General features: G+C 40.3%; 3 protein-coding genes across 3 annotated transcripts; all 3 read right to left on the reverse strand.

The window, feature by feature from the left end:
• Positions 1–240: 240 nt before the first annotated feature.
• Positions 241–4,633, reverse strand: abhd11 (abhydrolase domain containing 11). The gene is made up of 6 exons (XM_028421512.1): positions 4,389–4,633; positions 3,129–3,264; positions 2,679–2,852; positions 2,347–2,517; positions 1,962–2,143; positions 241–1,439 (listed from the first exon to the last, which is right to left on the reverse strand). Exons 1-6 carry the CDS (start codon positions 4,511–4,513, stop codon positions 1,304–1,306), a joined length of 924 nt encoding a protein of 307 aa, XP_028277313.1. The 5' UTR covers positions 4,514–4,633; the 3' UTR covers positions 241–1,303.
• A 4,383-nt stretch (positions 4,634–9,016) lies between these two features.
• cldn3c (claudin 3c) lies at positions 9,017–10,845 on the reverse strand. The gene has a single exon (XM_028421377.1). It carries the CDS (start codon positions 10,717–10,719, stop codon positions 10,069–10,071), a length of 651 nt encoding a protein of 216 aa, XP_028277178.1. The 5' UTR covers positions 10,720–10,845; the 3' UTR covers positions 9,017–10,068.
• A 1,766-nt stretch (positions 10,846–12,611) lies between these two features.
• LOC114446269 (claudin-4-like) lies at positions 12,612–14,395 on the reverse strand. Its single transcript, XM_028421772.1, has one exon. The coding sequence runs from the start codon at positions 14,075–14,077 to the stop codon at positions 13,403–13,405; it is 675 nt and encodes a 224-aa protein (XP_028277573.1). The 5' UTR covers positions 14,078–14,395; the 3' UTR covers positions 12,612–13,402.
• Between the last annotated feature and the right edge of the window lie 1,659 nt (positions 14,396–16,054).

Raw genomic sequence — 16,054 nt, forward strand, 5'->3', positions numbered from 1 at the left:
TAAGTGCCTCGACCGTTGAGCTTCCTTGTGAGAAAATTCACACAGAACTGGCAACCCAGCTGCCTACCTAAACCTACTAGATAGTAATGTAGAGTAAACGTTTATATATATATATATATATATATATATATATATATATATATATATATATATATATATATATATATATATATATATATATATATATATATATATATATATATATATATATATATATATATAAATTTTACAGAAATGGAAAGAGAAGCTTTCGACAAAAGAGGCACGTACAAGATAACAACACCCTGCATATTCAAACAGATGGCAGTTTCACTACTGGACTGTTCTCAGACCCACAGAGACAGAAATTATATTAACACCACGACAGTTAGATATAAGGTACTGTACATTGTTGCAGCATATATTCGTGAGATACCCATAAAACCTTGCGCCTTATTTGTAAAGATAAGTGAGATACAGATAAATACACTGAACAAACACAAAGACTTAACAAGGTTACCACGGCTCATTGCCAGACAGACGAAAGAATACTGTGTAATAACTAGCAAGTCGTAACCTGAGATATTCAGGAAACAGTTTGTGATAATACTGCATCTGAGAGCTTGGTTTTCATAAGACTGTAATTGTCAGCATAAAAATATAACCACTGCTCTCCGAGATTCTGATCCTCATGTTTGACATACAGCAGATACACAGAGGAGAGGACCAAAACACGGAATATACCAATATTATCAACACCAAACTATCTGTACATATACAGTCCGAGTAACCACGCCTGGCCCACTTATGATCATTTATTGATTTGCACATTCGCCTCTCGAAGAGGAGTTCCTCAAACATGAAGTATTTGCTTCATCGCAGTGCTGTCACGACCTCTGCAGTCTCAGATTGTACTTGCCTGAAAGCCACTTTTCTCTTAAACTGGCATAAATGTATCAACACAAAGAAATCGCTGTGCAAATGAGAGTTTCTTTGGATTAGTATGTCATCTCCAAAAACAGCCCCATTCATGTTAAAGATATTTTCTACAGTTTGCTAAAAATCAATAATACTATGTGTGAGACTTAACAGAACAAATCACCTACCATACAGAACATTAACTTATATTTGTTAAAATGTAAGAACTGCTTGCTGTAAAAAAGGGCGAGTTTGGTCCAGTGTTGGCAAACATTAGCATCACTACTGACTGTGCTTGCTCTTACTGAAGCTGCTGAGTTCTCAGCTTCAGCTTTCAGCGAGGAGGCGCTCAGATGTGGAGCAAAAAAACAAAAACAAAAAAAAAACAGTTCCGAGGCTGAGGCAGCTAGGAGTGGAGGAAGGAGATGATGGAGCTGATGAAGTCTAAGGGTTTGTCTGCGTGAATCCAGTGACTCGCATCAGGGATGTACTGGATGTCAGCATTGGGAAACAGCCTCTGGATTTCTGGGTAATCCTCAGAACTGCATCAGGAGCAGAGACAGAGAGAGAGAACCATGCATCAGGGCTGCAAATGCACCATTTCTTTTGTTTCTTATTTATTCCAATTGTTTATTTCCTGGTGTAATGCAAAAGGATAGTAATGGTGAAGAATGTAAATAACAAAGTCAAGAGGGTGCACACAAAGAGCACATCTGTAATCTAATATCTAAACATTCAACATGCAAAAATGTTCATGTCATGTAGAATGAAGAGACAACGACCAATCCATCAGTGGTAAGTCAGAAAAGTGGCAACTAACTAAGCCTTGTTCAAAGTTTTTACATCTGCAGTCCTCACTCTTCTTTCAAGTCAAGTCAGCCTTTGTCACGTCTCCTTTGATGTTGACTAGGTGTACCTACATAATTATTCACTATTATAAATCATGCTGGGAGGTAAATTTGGAATACAAATCAAGTATTACCTGAGACACCTTTTTGTGAAAATGTATCGACTATTTTCATTTATATACTTACTATCTTCAGAGGATATTGTGCTTTATATACCTGATATAAGCAGAACTGGCTCCACCCAAAAAAAGTGTAGGTCCCTCATAGGTAGTGTTAAACTGGGGGAAACTCATGATGTTATCAAGGTGTGCTGAGATGGCCTCTAAGTTGACCCTCCAGGCATAATGTCCGTTCTGTTCCACCAGGTTAGTCAGCAGGAACTGACGCACCGAGTGCTCCTGATGGATGGAGAGACAGTTTATGATGAGACTGATTTAAAAAAACAAGCATGGCCACCGACAGTCTGCTTGCTTTTATGAACCGGCTCCATCAAAAGGATCGGCTATTCCAGGAAATAATTTGACAGGAAACATGAAGCATGGTCCTGACAAACTAACACATGTTTAATTTCATGTATCTATTATAAACACTGAGACCTGACCTTGACCAAACTGCGCAGCTGATCCTCAGCCATCCGCCTGGCAGTGGAACGAGGGATGTCAGTGGCGATCTTCATCGCCTGCATTGCCTGGATGTAGTAGCGGAAGTTGGTGCGTGTGCTGGTCTGTGCTGGACTGATGTCTACAACCACCAACCTCTCCACCACCCCAGGCTACAAAGAGAGACACAGAGGTAAGCAGCAAGAAAGGGGAATCTGAAAGGAAAGAAGCTAGGTGTGGCACGATCAGAGGAGGATCACTAGGTTCAGAGAGAACAGTGAGAAAGGTCAGGTGACATCCCGCCAGGTGACCGTGACATTTTAGGCGTGCTAACCTGTGTCAGAGCGGTCGTCATGGCCGTTTTCCCTCCCATGCTGTGGCCGATGAGGACACACTTCTCGATGCGCAGCTGGGCAAGGAGGTGTTTCAGGTCACTGGCCATCGCTTCATAGGTCAGCACAGGGCTGTGAGGGCTGTTACCATGGTTACGGGCATCTACAGTCAGCACCTAACTGGACAAAGGACAGTTAGGACACTTGGAAAGGGGAAAGGGAGGTTACAGAGCAGGAACAAAGTAAACCTTTATGTAAGCTGCATCTTTTTTTTTCTCCACCCTGGCTCAGTAGGGTGACACCACGAACAACTGTCTATCAGCAGTGCTGAGCATTTGTATCAAATGACAGGCTACACAGAGTTTATTGTTCATTCCCTCTGCCTAGGAAAGCTACTGAGAATGAGTGTGAAGTTGTTTCAGATGTAACATTAGGTGAAACGTCTGCATTACCTTTCGGCCTGTGCGCTGCACCAAGGACTTCGCTATTGAGTGGAAGTTAGATTTGCTGCCAAAGAGGCCATGTAGAAACACCAGGGGAGTGCTTTCTCCTTTCCCATCGAAGACATCGTAGGTCAGGCTGACAGGGCTGAGAAAAAAAACCATCTGTGTTATGGCTCTATGCTACAGGAACAGTAATAACTCTAACTAGAAAAGGGCATTTCCTGAAGAAAATGCAAGTTTGATTGCTGCAGCTGAAGCATTGCTTTGAATGCTGATGTGAAGGATTGCTCTGAATTGCTGGAGAATCAGAGCAATTCAGAGCTTTGTATGCCTCTGTGTGTCAGCCTGTCACAATGGTAACAGCAGAGGAGACCTCAAAAACCACTCCAACTTTGAGAGCCTGGCATGCGGTTCTGAAGTTTGATAGAGCAGCATCTAATGAGCGTTTTAAGACTAAAATGGAGTCTGTAGCATGAAATTTGTAGGAGGAGATACATTTGGCAGATGACCCTCGTTGAAGGGCTCTCTCATAGACTCCCATGTTAAAAATGACACTGAAACTGCTTAATATTTGAAAAACTATAATTTTTTTGAAAAAACTTGAAGTTGACCCAGAATGTCCTCTGTGGGATGAGCAGCATTGTTCAGTGGCTTGCGGCTTGTTTGCAGGAAGATATTTTGCTTCCACCTACTGGTACAGCTCAGGCAACTGTACAGATACAGAGTCATTTTTACACATAAAAACACAGCACTGTTAATCTTAAAGTACAGAAGAGGACATGTATACAAGACATGGACCCTAAACCACACAATACGTTTTGTTTGTATATAATAAGGCAATGCCAGAAAGGTGGAGTGTGAGCCTAACTGATCTATATTTGGTCAATTGTTATATTTGATTTATTTTTCTGTATGTTAGGTGTAGCATAGCATATATGTAGCATGTATTACGACTGTGATTATTTTGTGTAGCGTCGTGGATAAACAGGATGAAACAAAACAAGCGCCGACATACAAAATCCTCTTTACAGCTGGGATAATAACTCAGCTGCATTTTAATCATGTTGCTAACCAGACGTCTGAATGTCATTTGCGCAAATCTGTGTGAAGTTAGCAAAGCCGCAAGAACAGAACGTAATAAAATTCTACTGTTAAACAACGAACTGTTTTACAATGACAAAATACACAGCTGCCATGTCCACGCAGCAGAGCCGCACCACGCTACAGCTTTAAGCGGACAGAGGGCATCGGTTAGCCGCGGAGCTATACCTGGATGAGCTGGCTGTCCGGACTGTGGGAGCCACCCCCCTTATATCCTTGTGTCCAGGGAACAAACGACACGACAGCCGGTCGGTCAGCAGTCTTCTCTGTATTATGCGAGACAAAGCACTCATGGCAGCATACGCTCTGTCACCGGTCGGTCGACAAACTGCATGAGCGTTTCAAAACGGCCGCAATGACAGCAGAGAGGCTGCGAGTGTGCATGCAGAGCGGCTGGAGGGCGACACCGAGGTTCAACAGCTGCTGCGTCTGCGCCATGACGTAAGACGCACAGAAGCGTAAACGTGCGACTGAAGCCAACGCGGAAGTGACTTAAAGTGCAGTACCTGTCTTAGCCTGCCGACAGACGCTAGCTCCCAAAACACTCTGGACCTGGACCCTCATTCAAAAAACTCCAACATCTCTCATGAAACACTCGGTAAATCTCGCGCCGTTCATTATGGTATCATACGCTACATATTAGCTTTTTACCAGTGTCCTGGTGGCCAATCTAAAACTAATTTGTAAAATGAAAAGATATTAAGCCGTAAAGTTTGGTGATTGAGGGGGCGTAGCTGATGCGTGCCTCCAATCGCCGACGGGTTGGCTCAGACACCTGCAGTGGAGCAGCATGCACGTCGTTTTGGTTGCATAACTATATATATATATATATATATATATATATATATATATATATATATATATATATATATATATATATATATAAAATGTTATTCCGCATTTTAAATGTAGTTTTATTTGTCTATGGAAGGTTTTTCTATTAGTTGTATTTAGTTTATTGTAATTATGTCGTGTGCTCGAGACCATTGTATGGTCACGCTAGCTAGCTAACGTGACAATAAAGTTACGGTAGTTAGCGAGAAAGAGTCCCATGGTCTTCCAAGATGGAGACTTACTCAGCTCATTGATAATATCGTAAAGGTTTGTTAGATGCAAAAGAAAGTCTAGTGTGCACTCACTTAACAGCATGATGACCGGCTCTGTTTTAGCTCATTCTCACAAAAACATACAAGACTTCATGGTTTTTTGTTTTTTGCATAATTTTATTCTTTTCATATTATCCCATGCAGTAAAACTTTTAGTACCAACATCATTCCTAGGTGAAACATTGCATGTAGAATTATGAAAAACTACAAAAACTATTAAATATAAACTCATTGCTTTGTTGAGCCACTAGATGGCGCCACAGCGCCACAAACGTCTGCTCCCACTTGTAAATTTAACCTGCAAGTTTCCTGTGTGTATCCACCCATTGGTAATTCAATGTCCATTGTCTTTGCAGAGCGATGTAAAGAAATCACACAAGTTTGTAGAAATCAATCCTGTGCCTTTGTTTGTATCTTAAAATGCTAAATGTTCTTTAAAGAGGAAATTTCAGATTTTTCATAGTATGTGTATTTTATTTTCCTGTTGTTTTTTTTTACTGTTTTTTCCACTCCAGCTCCTCTTTGCATTGTTTTTGTTCTGAAAAGTTTTTGATATGTAGAAATGTGTGTAGAATTATGATATTTAAAAGTATGTTATATATAGCAGCGCAGAAATTAAATTATCACCTTGTGGATATGGGCAGCCTCGTTCTCACTGTGTTTGTGTCTCTTAAGATTCATTGCTATGGGAGCTGCGTCTTCTGGGATAAAGCACGCTGTGAGATGTTGCCATAGTGATGGTGTGAGACAGAGGCCCCCAGGAGCACATGGTACAGACTTGGCCTAGAGAAGAAAAAGACAGCTGAAGATGAGTGTGTTTTTTTCATTCTATAGACCACTTTGATTCAACAGAGAACAATAAGGCACATATTCAGGGATGTCAGTGACAAGCTTCCAATCATGATTTTTAAATCTCTGACTGTGCTGCAATATAAACAGTATTATTTGTGTTTTCACTAAATGAATGCCACATGCACCAAAATGTTTATGAAAATTCTCAGTCATCTGGACCAAACAGCTTCATCATTCAGTTCGAGAAAACTCCAGTCCAGTTGCCTCGCATCCCTTTGAAACCAAAACATTAGTTGAGTACAGTGCTATGCTTTCTAATGAGGAAATGCTAAATGCTGGTAAATGGTAAGTCCCTTGAAACATAAAGTATACAGACTTTAACTTCTGCTTCATTGTTATTTCTGCTTTTATATGTCTGTGTCATCTTTGTAAATATTTTCAAAAACGTACATGGTTTAATGTACAGAGATATGAAAAGCATTTAAGATAATGTATTATATTTAATGATGTGGAGTGTTCTGTCATATTTTGCACATTTCTTCTTTAAAATACAACATTCTTGAAACTTCTTTCTCCGATACGATGATATCAACACATTTCTTCCCAATTAGTTGCTATTTTAGCTTTTTTTAGTATTTCTAATTTGCAGGTCCTATCAGTATCTGTGTTAATCTGTGTAAATAGTTTGTAAACTCATCAAGTCATAAAAAGCAACTAGAATCTTCCCGATAAGAGCTGTGAAGTTATCACAAGACTAGAAGAGGAAAGGAATGGAATCTTTTCAGGCAAGACCGTGTTAGAAGTTCTAAAACATATCCAAACACAATGACTATTCCCTGCTATCAACATCTGTAAGGTCAGTGCTGGAGTCTGATTTATCAGCATTCACAGTGCGTGTGTGTTGGAACATCTGTCAGTAGTTAAAGCCGGGCTCACGTTCACATTTTCACCCCTGAAGATTAATCTGATATTCTCAGTGTGTCCTGAATGTGGTAAGGGTATTCATGGGGTTTCTTTAAGTTTTAATCTGAGAGATCCACATTTAAAGAGATACTTTAAATGTTTATTGAACCTTGCTGTGTATATATAGATCTTTCTAAAACACAAACATTAAATCAGAATCTTTTGTAACACTACTCTTAAGCTCATATTTCAGTTAAGTGAGAATCCTCCAGAAAAATTATCCATCTCTTTTAACCATTAATACATTTAAATTACATTTTTTGCAGTGGATACTCTATCTGCTTTCCATAACTTTACAGCTTCTCAGTTGTCGAGGTTGAAATATCAGTGATAACCTGGGCTGATGCTTCTTAGTATCGCTTCCTGTTGGACTTTGTCGTCATCTTGTTTGTGACAAATTATCTGTCAACTTCATGTCTTCCTGCTGGAAAGAGAAGTTGACATTCAAATGTGTAATCAATGACTTTTCAGTGCTCTAAATAACAATGGCCTGTCTGTCTCATAACATTCTCTATTTTTGCCCTTGTGTACTTCTTCCTCTTGTTGTGTTCTCATTATTATCAGCTGCAGACAGACTCTGAGATACTGGAAGTCACCATGATTTTAACTTATCAACACAGTCTCTATTGTTAACACTTTTCAAATTAGAGACACAACATGGCTGCCACACTACTGCACTGTGAGGTAACAGAGCAAACAAAATGCCGTTTGGTTACAAATGATCTGTTGAGTAACCTCTTTTTTTTGAAGTGGGGAACTGTCTGACAAAAGCTTTTGGGGATTTACTTCACCATGATTCATTTATCTAAAATACTCTTTTTACAATCACAAACAAAAACACCTGAACAAATTAATTATATTATTAATCCAAAACAAACTATTACAATACTCATATCAAATAATCACCGAATACAAAGGCTACTTTGGAATTTATATAGGATTTTTCTTTTGAGAGAAACACACATGAGGAGAAAAACGCTCAGTATAAAGAAAAAAAATTAGCTCCACTGCTGATTGAACTGTTGGTGTTATGTTATGATTAACCTATTTGCGATTTGATCTTTTTCTCTTGAATTGGTCAAATTCCACTCGGTGACCCACCCTGACCATTGTCCTCACAGATTACAGGGGCATAGTAAGGTGTGTGTGTGTGTGTGTGTGTGTGTGTGTGTGTGGCAAAAATCTAGAACTATTCACTGATAAAGTATCTTTGGTTCTATTTTCTACAGATAAGGCTGTAAAATGTTGCGACTTCAAGACTCATGTGACACTCCAGATTTTCCTGACTCTGCATTAAAGAGGATAATATTGGCCAGTTAGCGCCACCTTATCTGGGTTTTAAGAACATATTGTACTCTAACTATGAGCAAAATGTTACTTAAAATGTGATTAAAATATGTATTTCTTATAGTTTTCCTTTAGAACTAACATACAAAGACACATTTGGATTGCACTGATAGCCGAACAAAGGCCTCTACATATGTTTTTCCCCATTTACATTGTGTTGCAGCTCATCACATCCTCCTGAGTTTGTTCATCTATTCAACAACTTGATTTGCATGCATTTGGTGAGTCACTGGATCAGTGTTTAAAATGCTGTTCCAGTACACACTGCTGTAAAAAGGTCACCGCTCAGAGGTCTGTTATTTTATATTTGTCTTTTCTCTTTTTCAGGTAGTCACAAGGCAGAGTCAGCTTTAACAGGTAAGTAAAAGGCTAAAGAATCCAGTTGTACCTGCCACCCTCTGATAGATGAATCTAATTCACCTGCTGGCTAAACAAAAAGAAATACAACCCCAGACCCAACCCAGCTTTCCGTTTTTTTTTTCAAGCTGTTTGGTGAAGCATCCGTCTTATTTGCTTTGGATTCACATGTATTGTGCCCTGTATTGTTCAGGTACACAAAAAAAAACCTTTAACCATTTTTTCTGGAGAGTAGAAGTTTATTTTTATTGGAATATTAAACACAATATGACTATAAAACATTTAACAAAGCACTTTACTTATTGATACAGCTCCAGTTCTTGTGTAAAAAAAAGTTGCTATGAACACAGTTTCATAATTTGAAATAGAATGAGGGTTAACCACAAAAGATTTCCTGATTTCAAAACATTGTACAGCTGTAGCCGTGACCCCTTAAGGTGTCCCATACCACAGACACACACACAAACACACACACACTCCTTTAGTTTAAGGACATGCATTACTTAACATTTCAAATAATACAAAAAGATGTAAAAACACTTAAAATTAAGACACAATATACAATCACCTCCAAACAAAACACCACCAAACAAAAAAATATGGAATATGTTAACTTGTTAAAATTCATTTGAAACACATTTATTAGGAAAAACACACAAATAGACACATTAAACCTGAAACAGACTTCTCCATCGCTTTAGACTGAAACTGTGAGGAGGAAGAAGAAAAGTTTCCTGGGGCGCTAACAATGATCCATCTTTAGTTTCAGTCACAGCAGAAACTCTCCTAAGCAAATATTACATGCAAAACACACACACACACGCACGCACACACACACACACACACTGAACAATCACACAACCAAATCCATGTAAAACGAGAGCTGGCTCTTACTCGTTATTGTCAGTGAGTGACACACAGCATTTTAACAGCAGGTTTCAGTGAAACATGACACTGTGCAGCCGCCTAACAGCTATTGATAGAGTGACACGGATGAGGATTTAACAAAGGGATTAGTTTATGTACAACAGACTGACGGTGTTTAACATTAACATTATTTTGTTTTATGTAAGTAGGAATCTTAAAAAAAAAAAAAAAAACGGGAACAGGAATAGCAAAGAAACGGAAAACAGAAGGATCAACATTTGTACACACATCTTCATCTCGGAGTCTTCCGGAGGGGTTTACCCTTCTGTTTCAGACAACACACACATTCAGCCACACACCCATCTGCAACTTTTAACATTGAAATGAATTGAATGAAATCATTCATCACACGTTGTTCAAACATAGTCTTTCCTGTCATACCCTCCACCTGCACTGGTGCTGCGTGGGGCAGAGTAGGCCATCCGGGGAGGCTGATACTTCTTTTCTTTAGGTGGACAGCTGCTGCATAGCATCGCCCCTCCAATTATGAGCATAGCGGCCGCTCCCCAACCAATGTAGAGTGATGCCCCCAGCTCCCTCCTCTGGGCGTCGGTTAAGAGAGGGTTGTAGAAATCTTGAACGATCACTTGAGCAGCCCAGGAGACGGGGATGAGGACCAAAAGGCCGGAGAGGATGAAGAAGATCCCAGCAATGATCATCACTTTGGCCTTGGGTGCTTCCTCTTCAATGCAGTTGGTGCACTTGGCACCAACAATAGAGATCATAACTCCGAGCACCCCGAGGATGATGGAGATGATGGTCATCGCTCTGGAGGCCTGTAAATCTGGAGTCAAAGCTAGCATCGAGTCATAGACCTTGCACTGCATCTGGCCTGTGCTCTGGATGACACAGTTCATCCACAAACCCTCCCAGATGGTTTGAGCGGTGACAATGTTTGCTCCAATAAAGGCCGTCACCCTCCACATCGGCAGGGCACATGCCACTATCGTAATGATAAATCCAAGAACTCCGAGGGAAATGCCCACAATCTCCATACCCATCGACATGTTGGCTCCTTACCTGGTGACAGATCAGAGTTTAAACAGTGAGTCCACAGAGGCCCTTCAGGTCAAAGTGAAGAGTGTGTGTTCTTCGTTTAAGCGTCTGTTCAACTGTGAGCACCTGTAAGAGGGTGTGATGTAGCTATTGGATGCTACCACGGAAACAAGAGATCCTTTATACCTCAGGGGAGCAAGGAGGAGTCCCCTGGTGATGATGTCAGGAGGAGGTGTCAAAGAAAAAACACCACCTGTGCACATAGAGTGGAGGAGGGGAGTTGGAGGCAGGGCAGGAGAGCAAGGAAGTGATGGAGGCAGGGTGTGTCTATGTTTTTGTGTGTGTGTGGTGAGGTTAAGAATAATTACTAATGGGTGTTTTAAAACTCCAGCACAGTTCCGTATGTGTACATGAAAAAATGATGTTGAGACGCAGCATTTAAACACAGAGAGGAACTGAGATCCACTTGCCTGATTTAGTTTTGTTGTGAGTAAGCAACACACACAAACACAGGTGTAAACACACACTCAGGTTACCAGCTGATTGTCCCTGTCTTTTGTCGCTCCCTGGTTCCAGTCGTGTGTTAGAGAAACAATCCCAGAGCTCTGCTTGAAACTGGAATGACTGCACTAAAGGCAAATACGAGCAAACATAATAGGCCGGTTCTCAGACACCCTAAGCATACAGACAGTGTTATCTTCTTGGTATCGGTTTGACTGACGAAACATTTCCTGAGAAACACGTGTGATCGAGTAACTCTGAAGTTTTCATTCTGAAAATTAGGGCTTGTCTTCTGAAAAAAGGTTCAGTTAGCATAAGATGGGTCCCTCCGTCCAAATTATTTAACTGAACTCACTCCATCATTTAATCAAGAAGAGTTTTTTGGAGTTTATTGGGAGTTTGCTTTTTATACTTCAGTATTTACAGTAAAACTGTAAATACTTTATTGCCAAAAACTGTACCCCCCCCCCCTAAATTTAAACTATATGAATTTATCAATAATGGAAAGTCTATTCACTAAATCACTATCAAAACACTTAATGTTGTTGTCTGACACACAAACGTGTTGCTAAAAAGTGTCCTCGCATTACAAGCCTAAGGTAAACAAACAGAACAAACAATGAGGCTGTTTGTGTCCATCAGACAGTTTCAGGTGTTGATGTAACAACAGCTGATGCTTGTCTGCAGCAGTAACCTGCAGGTTATCTCTGTTAACAAAACAAGTACTAAAACGAGGCTCCTCTTTTCAGATGCTAAACCATTATCAATGCAGAAAAATATAGAACTAGAAATTATCTCTGTGGGTGTTAAAACGTCGTTAGCATGCAGTAGCTGTTATTTCTTCACTTTCAGTTTATTTTCAAATTCATATTTTCATTGTTTCGTGCACGTTAGAGAAACGTTTTTAATCCACAGCTTTTATTAAATTGTGTTGAATTATTATTAATACTGGTTAAGATTAGACTTTATTGAACTCCAGGAAGGAAATGTATAGGTTTACCGGCAGCGACATAAAGTCCTGAATGCAAGTTTTTTCTTGACTATAATACAGCTATTTATTTACATGGGCTCTCTCACAATGACTTAACATATATAGTGTAGTATATAAGTCCTGTGTAGTTGTGCTGCTGCACAGGAAGGGCTGCTCACCTGCCAGAAGCTAGAGAAATAATTTGACTATCAAATTGGTAAAAAGTTGGTATCTGTGGTTCAGACACTGAGTCAGGGGCTAAACAGCAGAGACTTCCTTTTTCAGTGCGTCAGATTTGATGATGTTGCAGTTTTGACGTGTAGGGGGGAAGTTGTACTAACCCAGAATGCGGACCTGAATCTTGCAAGTTAGATGGTTATTACACTATGACACCATGCCTTTTGCAACTTAAAAATCAAAAGATTATCTGAATCAGGAAAAAAACTGGGTTTAAGTTTTTATTAATTTATCATTTAAAATACTTAAATCATAAAAACAAAGGGAAATATAGTCACATGTTTACATATATGTTGTATTAACAAAAGCAAACAAGAGAAAAAGAACAACTACAAATTTCAGTTTGTAGAAAATGTCTGAACATATGAAATGTGAGAGAAATAAAACAAAAACAAATCTGTTACTTTAACCAAATATGTCATTTTTTATGGTCCACTCCTTCATTTTGACCTTCTTTTGGAGCTCTGTTCTGCTCAGCTATATACTGTGTAGAGCCTGTGACTCAGCCTTTGTCTGTTTTTTGTAAGAACATCACAAAATATCATATAAAAACTCATCACACAGTGTTTCTGTTTACTTTGAGAATATAACATGTACACTCTGATCAGCACACAATAGGTCCATTTGCCATGAGCTTAAATAAATATAAAAATAACTATAGTTCTTTGGGATATAATGGATCCTCGCTGAGCTCTGATACCATAGACCATCTTTACCATGTTTTCTTTTGCAATGTGTAAACACGGTATCATCACATTACTGCAAAAAAACTTCTAAATCCAGTTAGAGATGCCAACACTATATACACAGCATTATAATCCCAAATATCCACAAAAAAACCCACAACTCCTGGCTTGTTTTTACACTTAGGTTCTGCAGTTAAACCAGTGTGATTATCATTTAGCAATATATGTACAAATTCCTCCTACAAGGTTACAAATTAGCAGGATACATATGAAAACATCTCCTCTGTCCTCCTGTTTTTCTCACACATAGTCCCTTTTGTTGTAGGAGCTTTGAGCCGTTGACCTCGCAGCAGCTGAGTATGCGATGCGACTCTGGGATGGATGTATGCTGTACCTCGTTGGTTTATCTTCCTGTGGAGGGCAACTGCAGCAGAGGATGGCCCCCCCAGTCAGCAGCAAGGCTGAGGCGGCCCATCCCAAATACAATGCTGCCCCAATCTCCATCTTCTGTCCAGAGGGGATGAGAGGACTGTAGAACTCGATCACGATGGTGTGTGCTGACCAGGAAACGGGCACCAGCTGGGCCAGAGCTGCAGTGATGAAGGCCCCTCCAGAGGAGGCCATGACCCGAGCTTTAACCCCTTCCTCCTCGATGCAGTTGGTGCACTTCGCTCCCACCATGGAAATGAAGAGTGCCACCACACCCACAATGATGGCGACAACAGTGAGTGCCCTGGCAGCCTGAAGGTCCTGGGGTAAAGCCAGCATGGAATCGTAGACCTTACACTGCATCTGGCCTGTGCTCTGGAACACACAGCTCATCCATAGGCCCTCCCAGTACACTTGAGCGGTGACGATGTTGGCGCCAATAAAGGCAGAAACCCTCCACATTGGTAAGGCACAGCTGACCACACACAGCACCCAGCCGAGCACTGACAGAGTAATGCCAGCCAGCTCGAGTCCAAAAGACGCCATCGTACCCAAAGTCTTCCTTGTGTCTTGGTTCAAGACAAGATCAGGTTTAAAGTTCCTTGCTGTCCTTCTTTTTAGTTTCAGATTAATATCTGAATGTTGTTTTTATTTTGTCCTCCAAGCTCGTCTTTCTCGACACCTTTCTCCACCAGGTATGCCCTCTCCTGACTTTGCAGCTGTTGAATCCCGGAATGTCGATTTGTCTTGGTGTGCTTCCTCCTCAGTCTGTCTGTAGCGTGTACGTGTCCGCTCGAAATTCTTTCCTTGTGTCCTGCCGCTCATAAGAAGTCAACGACCCTTATCTGTGTATCGTTCTTATTACAAAGTGGTCTGGCCCACCTTGTAGATGACATCACTCGCCATACAAAGCCAATCAGGTGAGTCCTGGGCATTGGCCTCATTTACTACCTGGGCGTGTTGATGATCATTTGTGTGCTTTCTCAAATGAACACAGTTTTTATGGTTTAACCTTTTGCCCATGGTAGCTCCGGGTGTGTCTGCTTTATTGCTGTCAGTAGGTAATGAGTGGCCAGGGCAGAGCTTGTTATGCGGTTGATAGGTGACCACATGAGACTGTAACAGGTATACAAACATGCTTTGTTTCCAATATGTCTGTATGTTTGTGCAGAGTGGGGGGTGTGTTTGAGATAGAGGGAGTTTTTATATCCTCATCTGAAATATGACATTACAGTTTTTATGGCAGCTTCATGAGCCATCCTCAGAGGGTCACACGCTCACAGTGAAAGAGTTATTGACAAACCAGATATATATGCTAAAAATATAGTTTATAGCTGTGTTGTTCACTATGTGAGGTAACTGTGCTCTTTTTGAACAATCTCTTTGTTTTTATGTTCAGGAGCACATATAGCATAAACAATGTCCATATGAACCTTTGAACAATAACTGTGATAATTCATAAGAACAGGAGTGACAGAAACTGTCTGTTCCTGCCCTTTGTCTAAAATCTAAAAATGGGGTCATGAATATGACCCTCAGAGTCCATGTTCATTGTAATAGAGACACATGTAACCCATGTACTTTAAACAGAAACTATAAACATAAAGCCCGTAGAGTCCGTGTGAAACTTCAGATCCATGTCATTGTGCTGTGTGAAGAGGTCATCTGTCCTGAGTTTCCCCTCACCTCTCTCTAGGAGTCACTACTTCAAACCTGAGATGCTGAAGCTATTTTACAAATATGTGAGTGGTGATGTCCAGAACTCAAATGTCAAAATCCAGAAAGTCCATAGAGCAAAACGCATAAGAGCAGAACAGACAGGAGGACTGTGTGGTAAGACTTTATTTATTTATAGATTTTGTCCAGCATGTGTGTTATCAGACAGTGAAATCCTGCCTAAACATTAACTAATTAACCATCTCTGGGTAGGATAGGCCTGAAAATGAGATAAAGAAGAAGATTTCACACAGCAACCACAGTCTGACACACTTTGTCTTGTATACGTGCAGACACTTTTTAATGTTAGTCCAACACGCCTGCTACACGAAGGCTAACCCAGCACCCGCGATAAGATAAGGCCTAATAAAAATCAATTCATTACGATAATCTTGTATTTAGGAAGGAAACAAACAATCTAGCAACAATTCAAATCTGACTGTGAATGCTATCAGCTACTTTGTCTGTTTGCTTCAAACAAGTAATATTTGATAGTGAGGTTGTTGCTTGATCAACCACGCACACTGTGTTTTCTTGACTATGACAACGATCTAGGCTAAAAGAGAGCATGCAGCTGTGACCTGTAAGCAACCTGTTTGACCTATTTCTGCTATTTCTGTTCTCTGGCTTGTCTGTGCAGTTTGGTTATATGTGAAAGAAAGTTGTTCATTTACTGCTTCAGAGATTATTAGCAGCCACACTTAGGTAGTACAGTATGTTTCTGTGCTGCAGTTATTATTACAAGTGACTGCACAGAGTTAACTGCCCACCATTCTGCATCAGCCCTGGTGGCAGGGCAGGAGGGGA

The sequence above is a fragment of the Parambassis ranga genome, chromosome 14, assembly GCF_900634625.1.
Source record: "Parambassis ranga chromosome 14, fParRan2.1, whole genome shotgun sequence".
Taxonomy (NCBI): domain Eukaryota; kingdom Metazoa; phylum Chordata; class Actinopteri; family Ambassidae; genus Parambassis; species Parambassis ranga.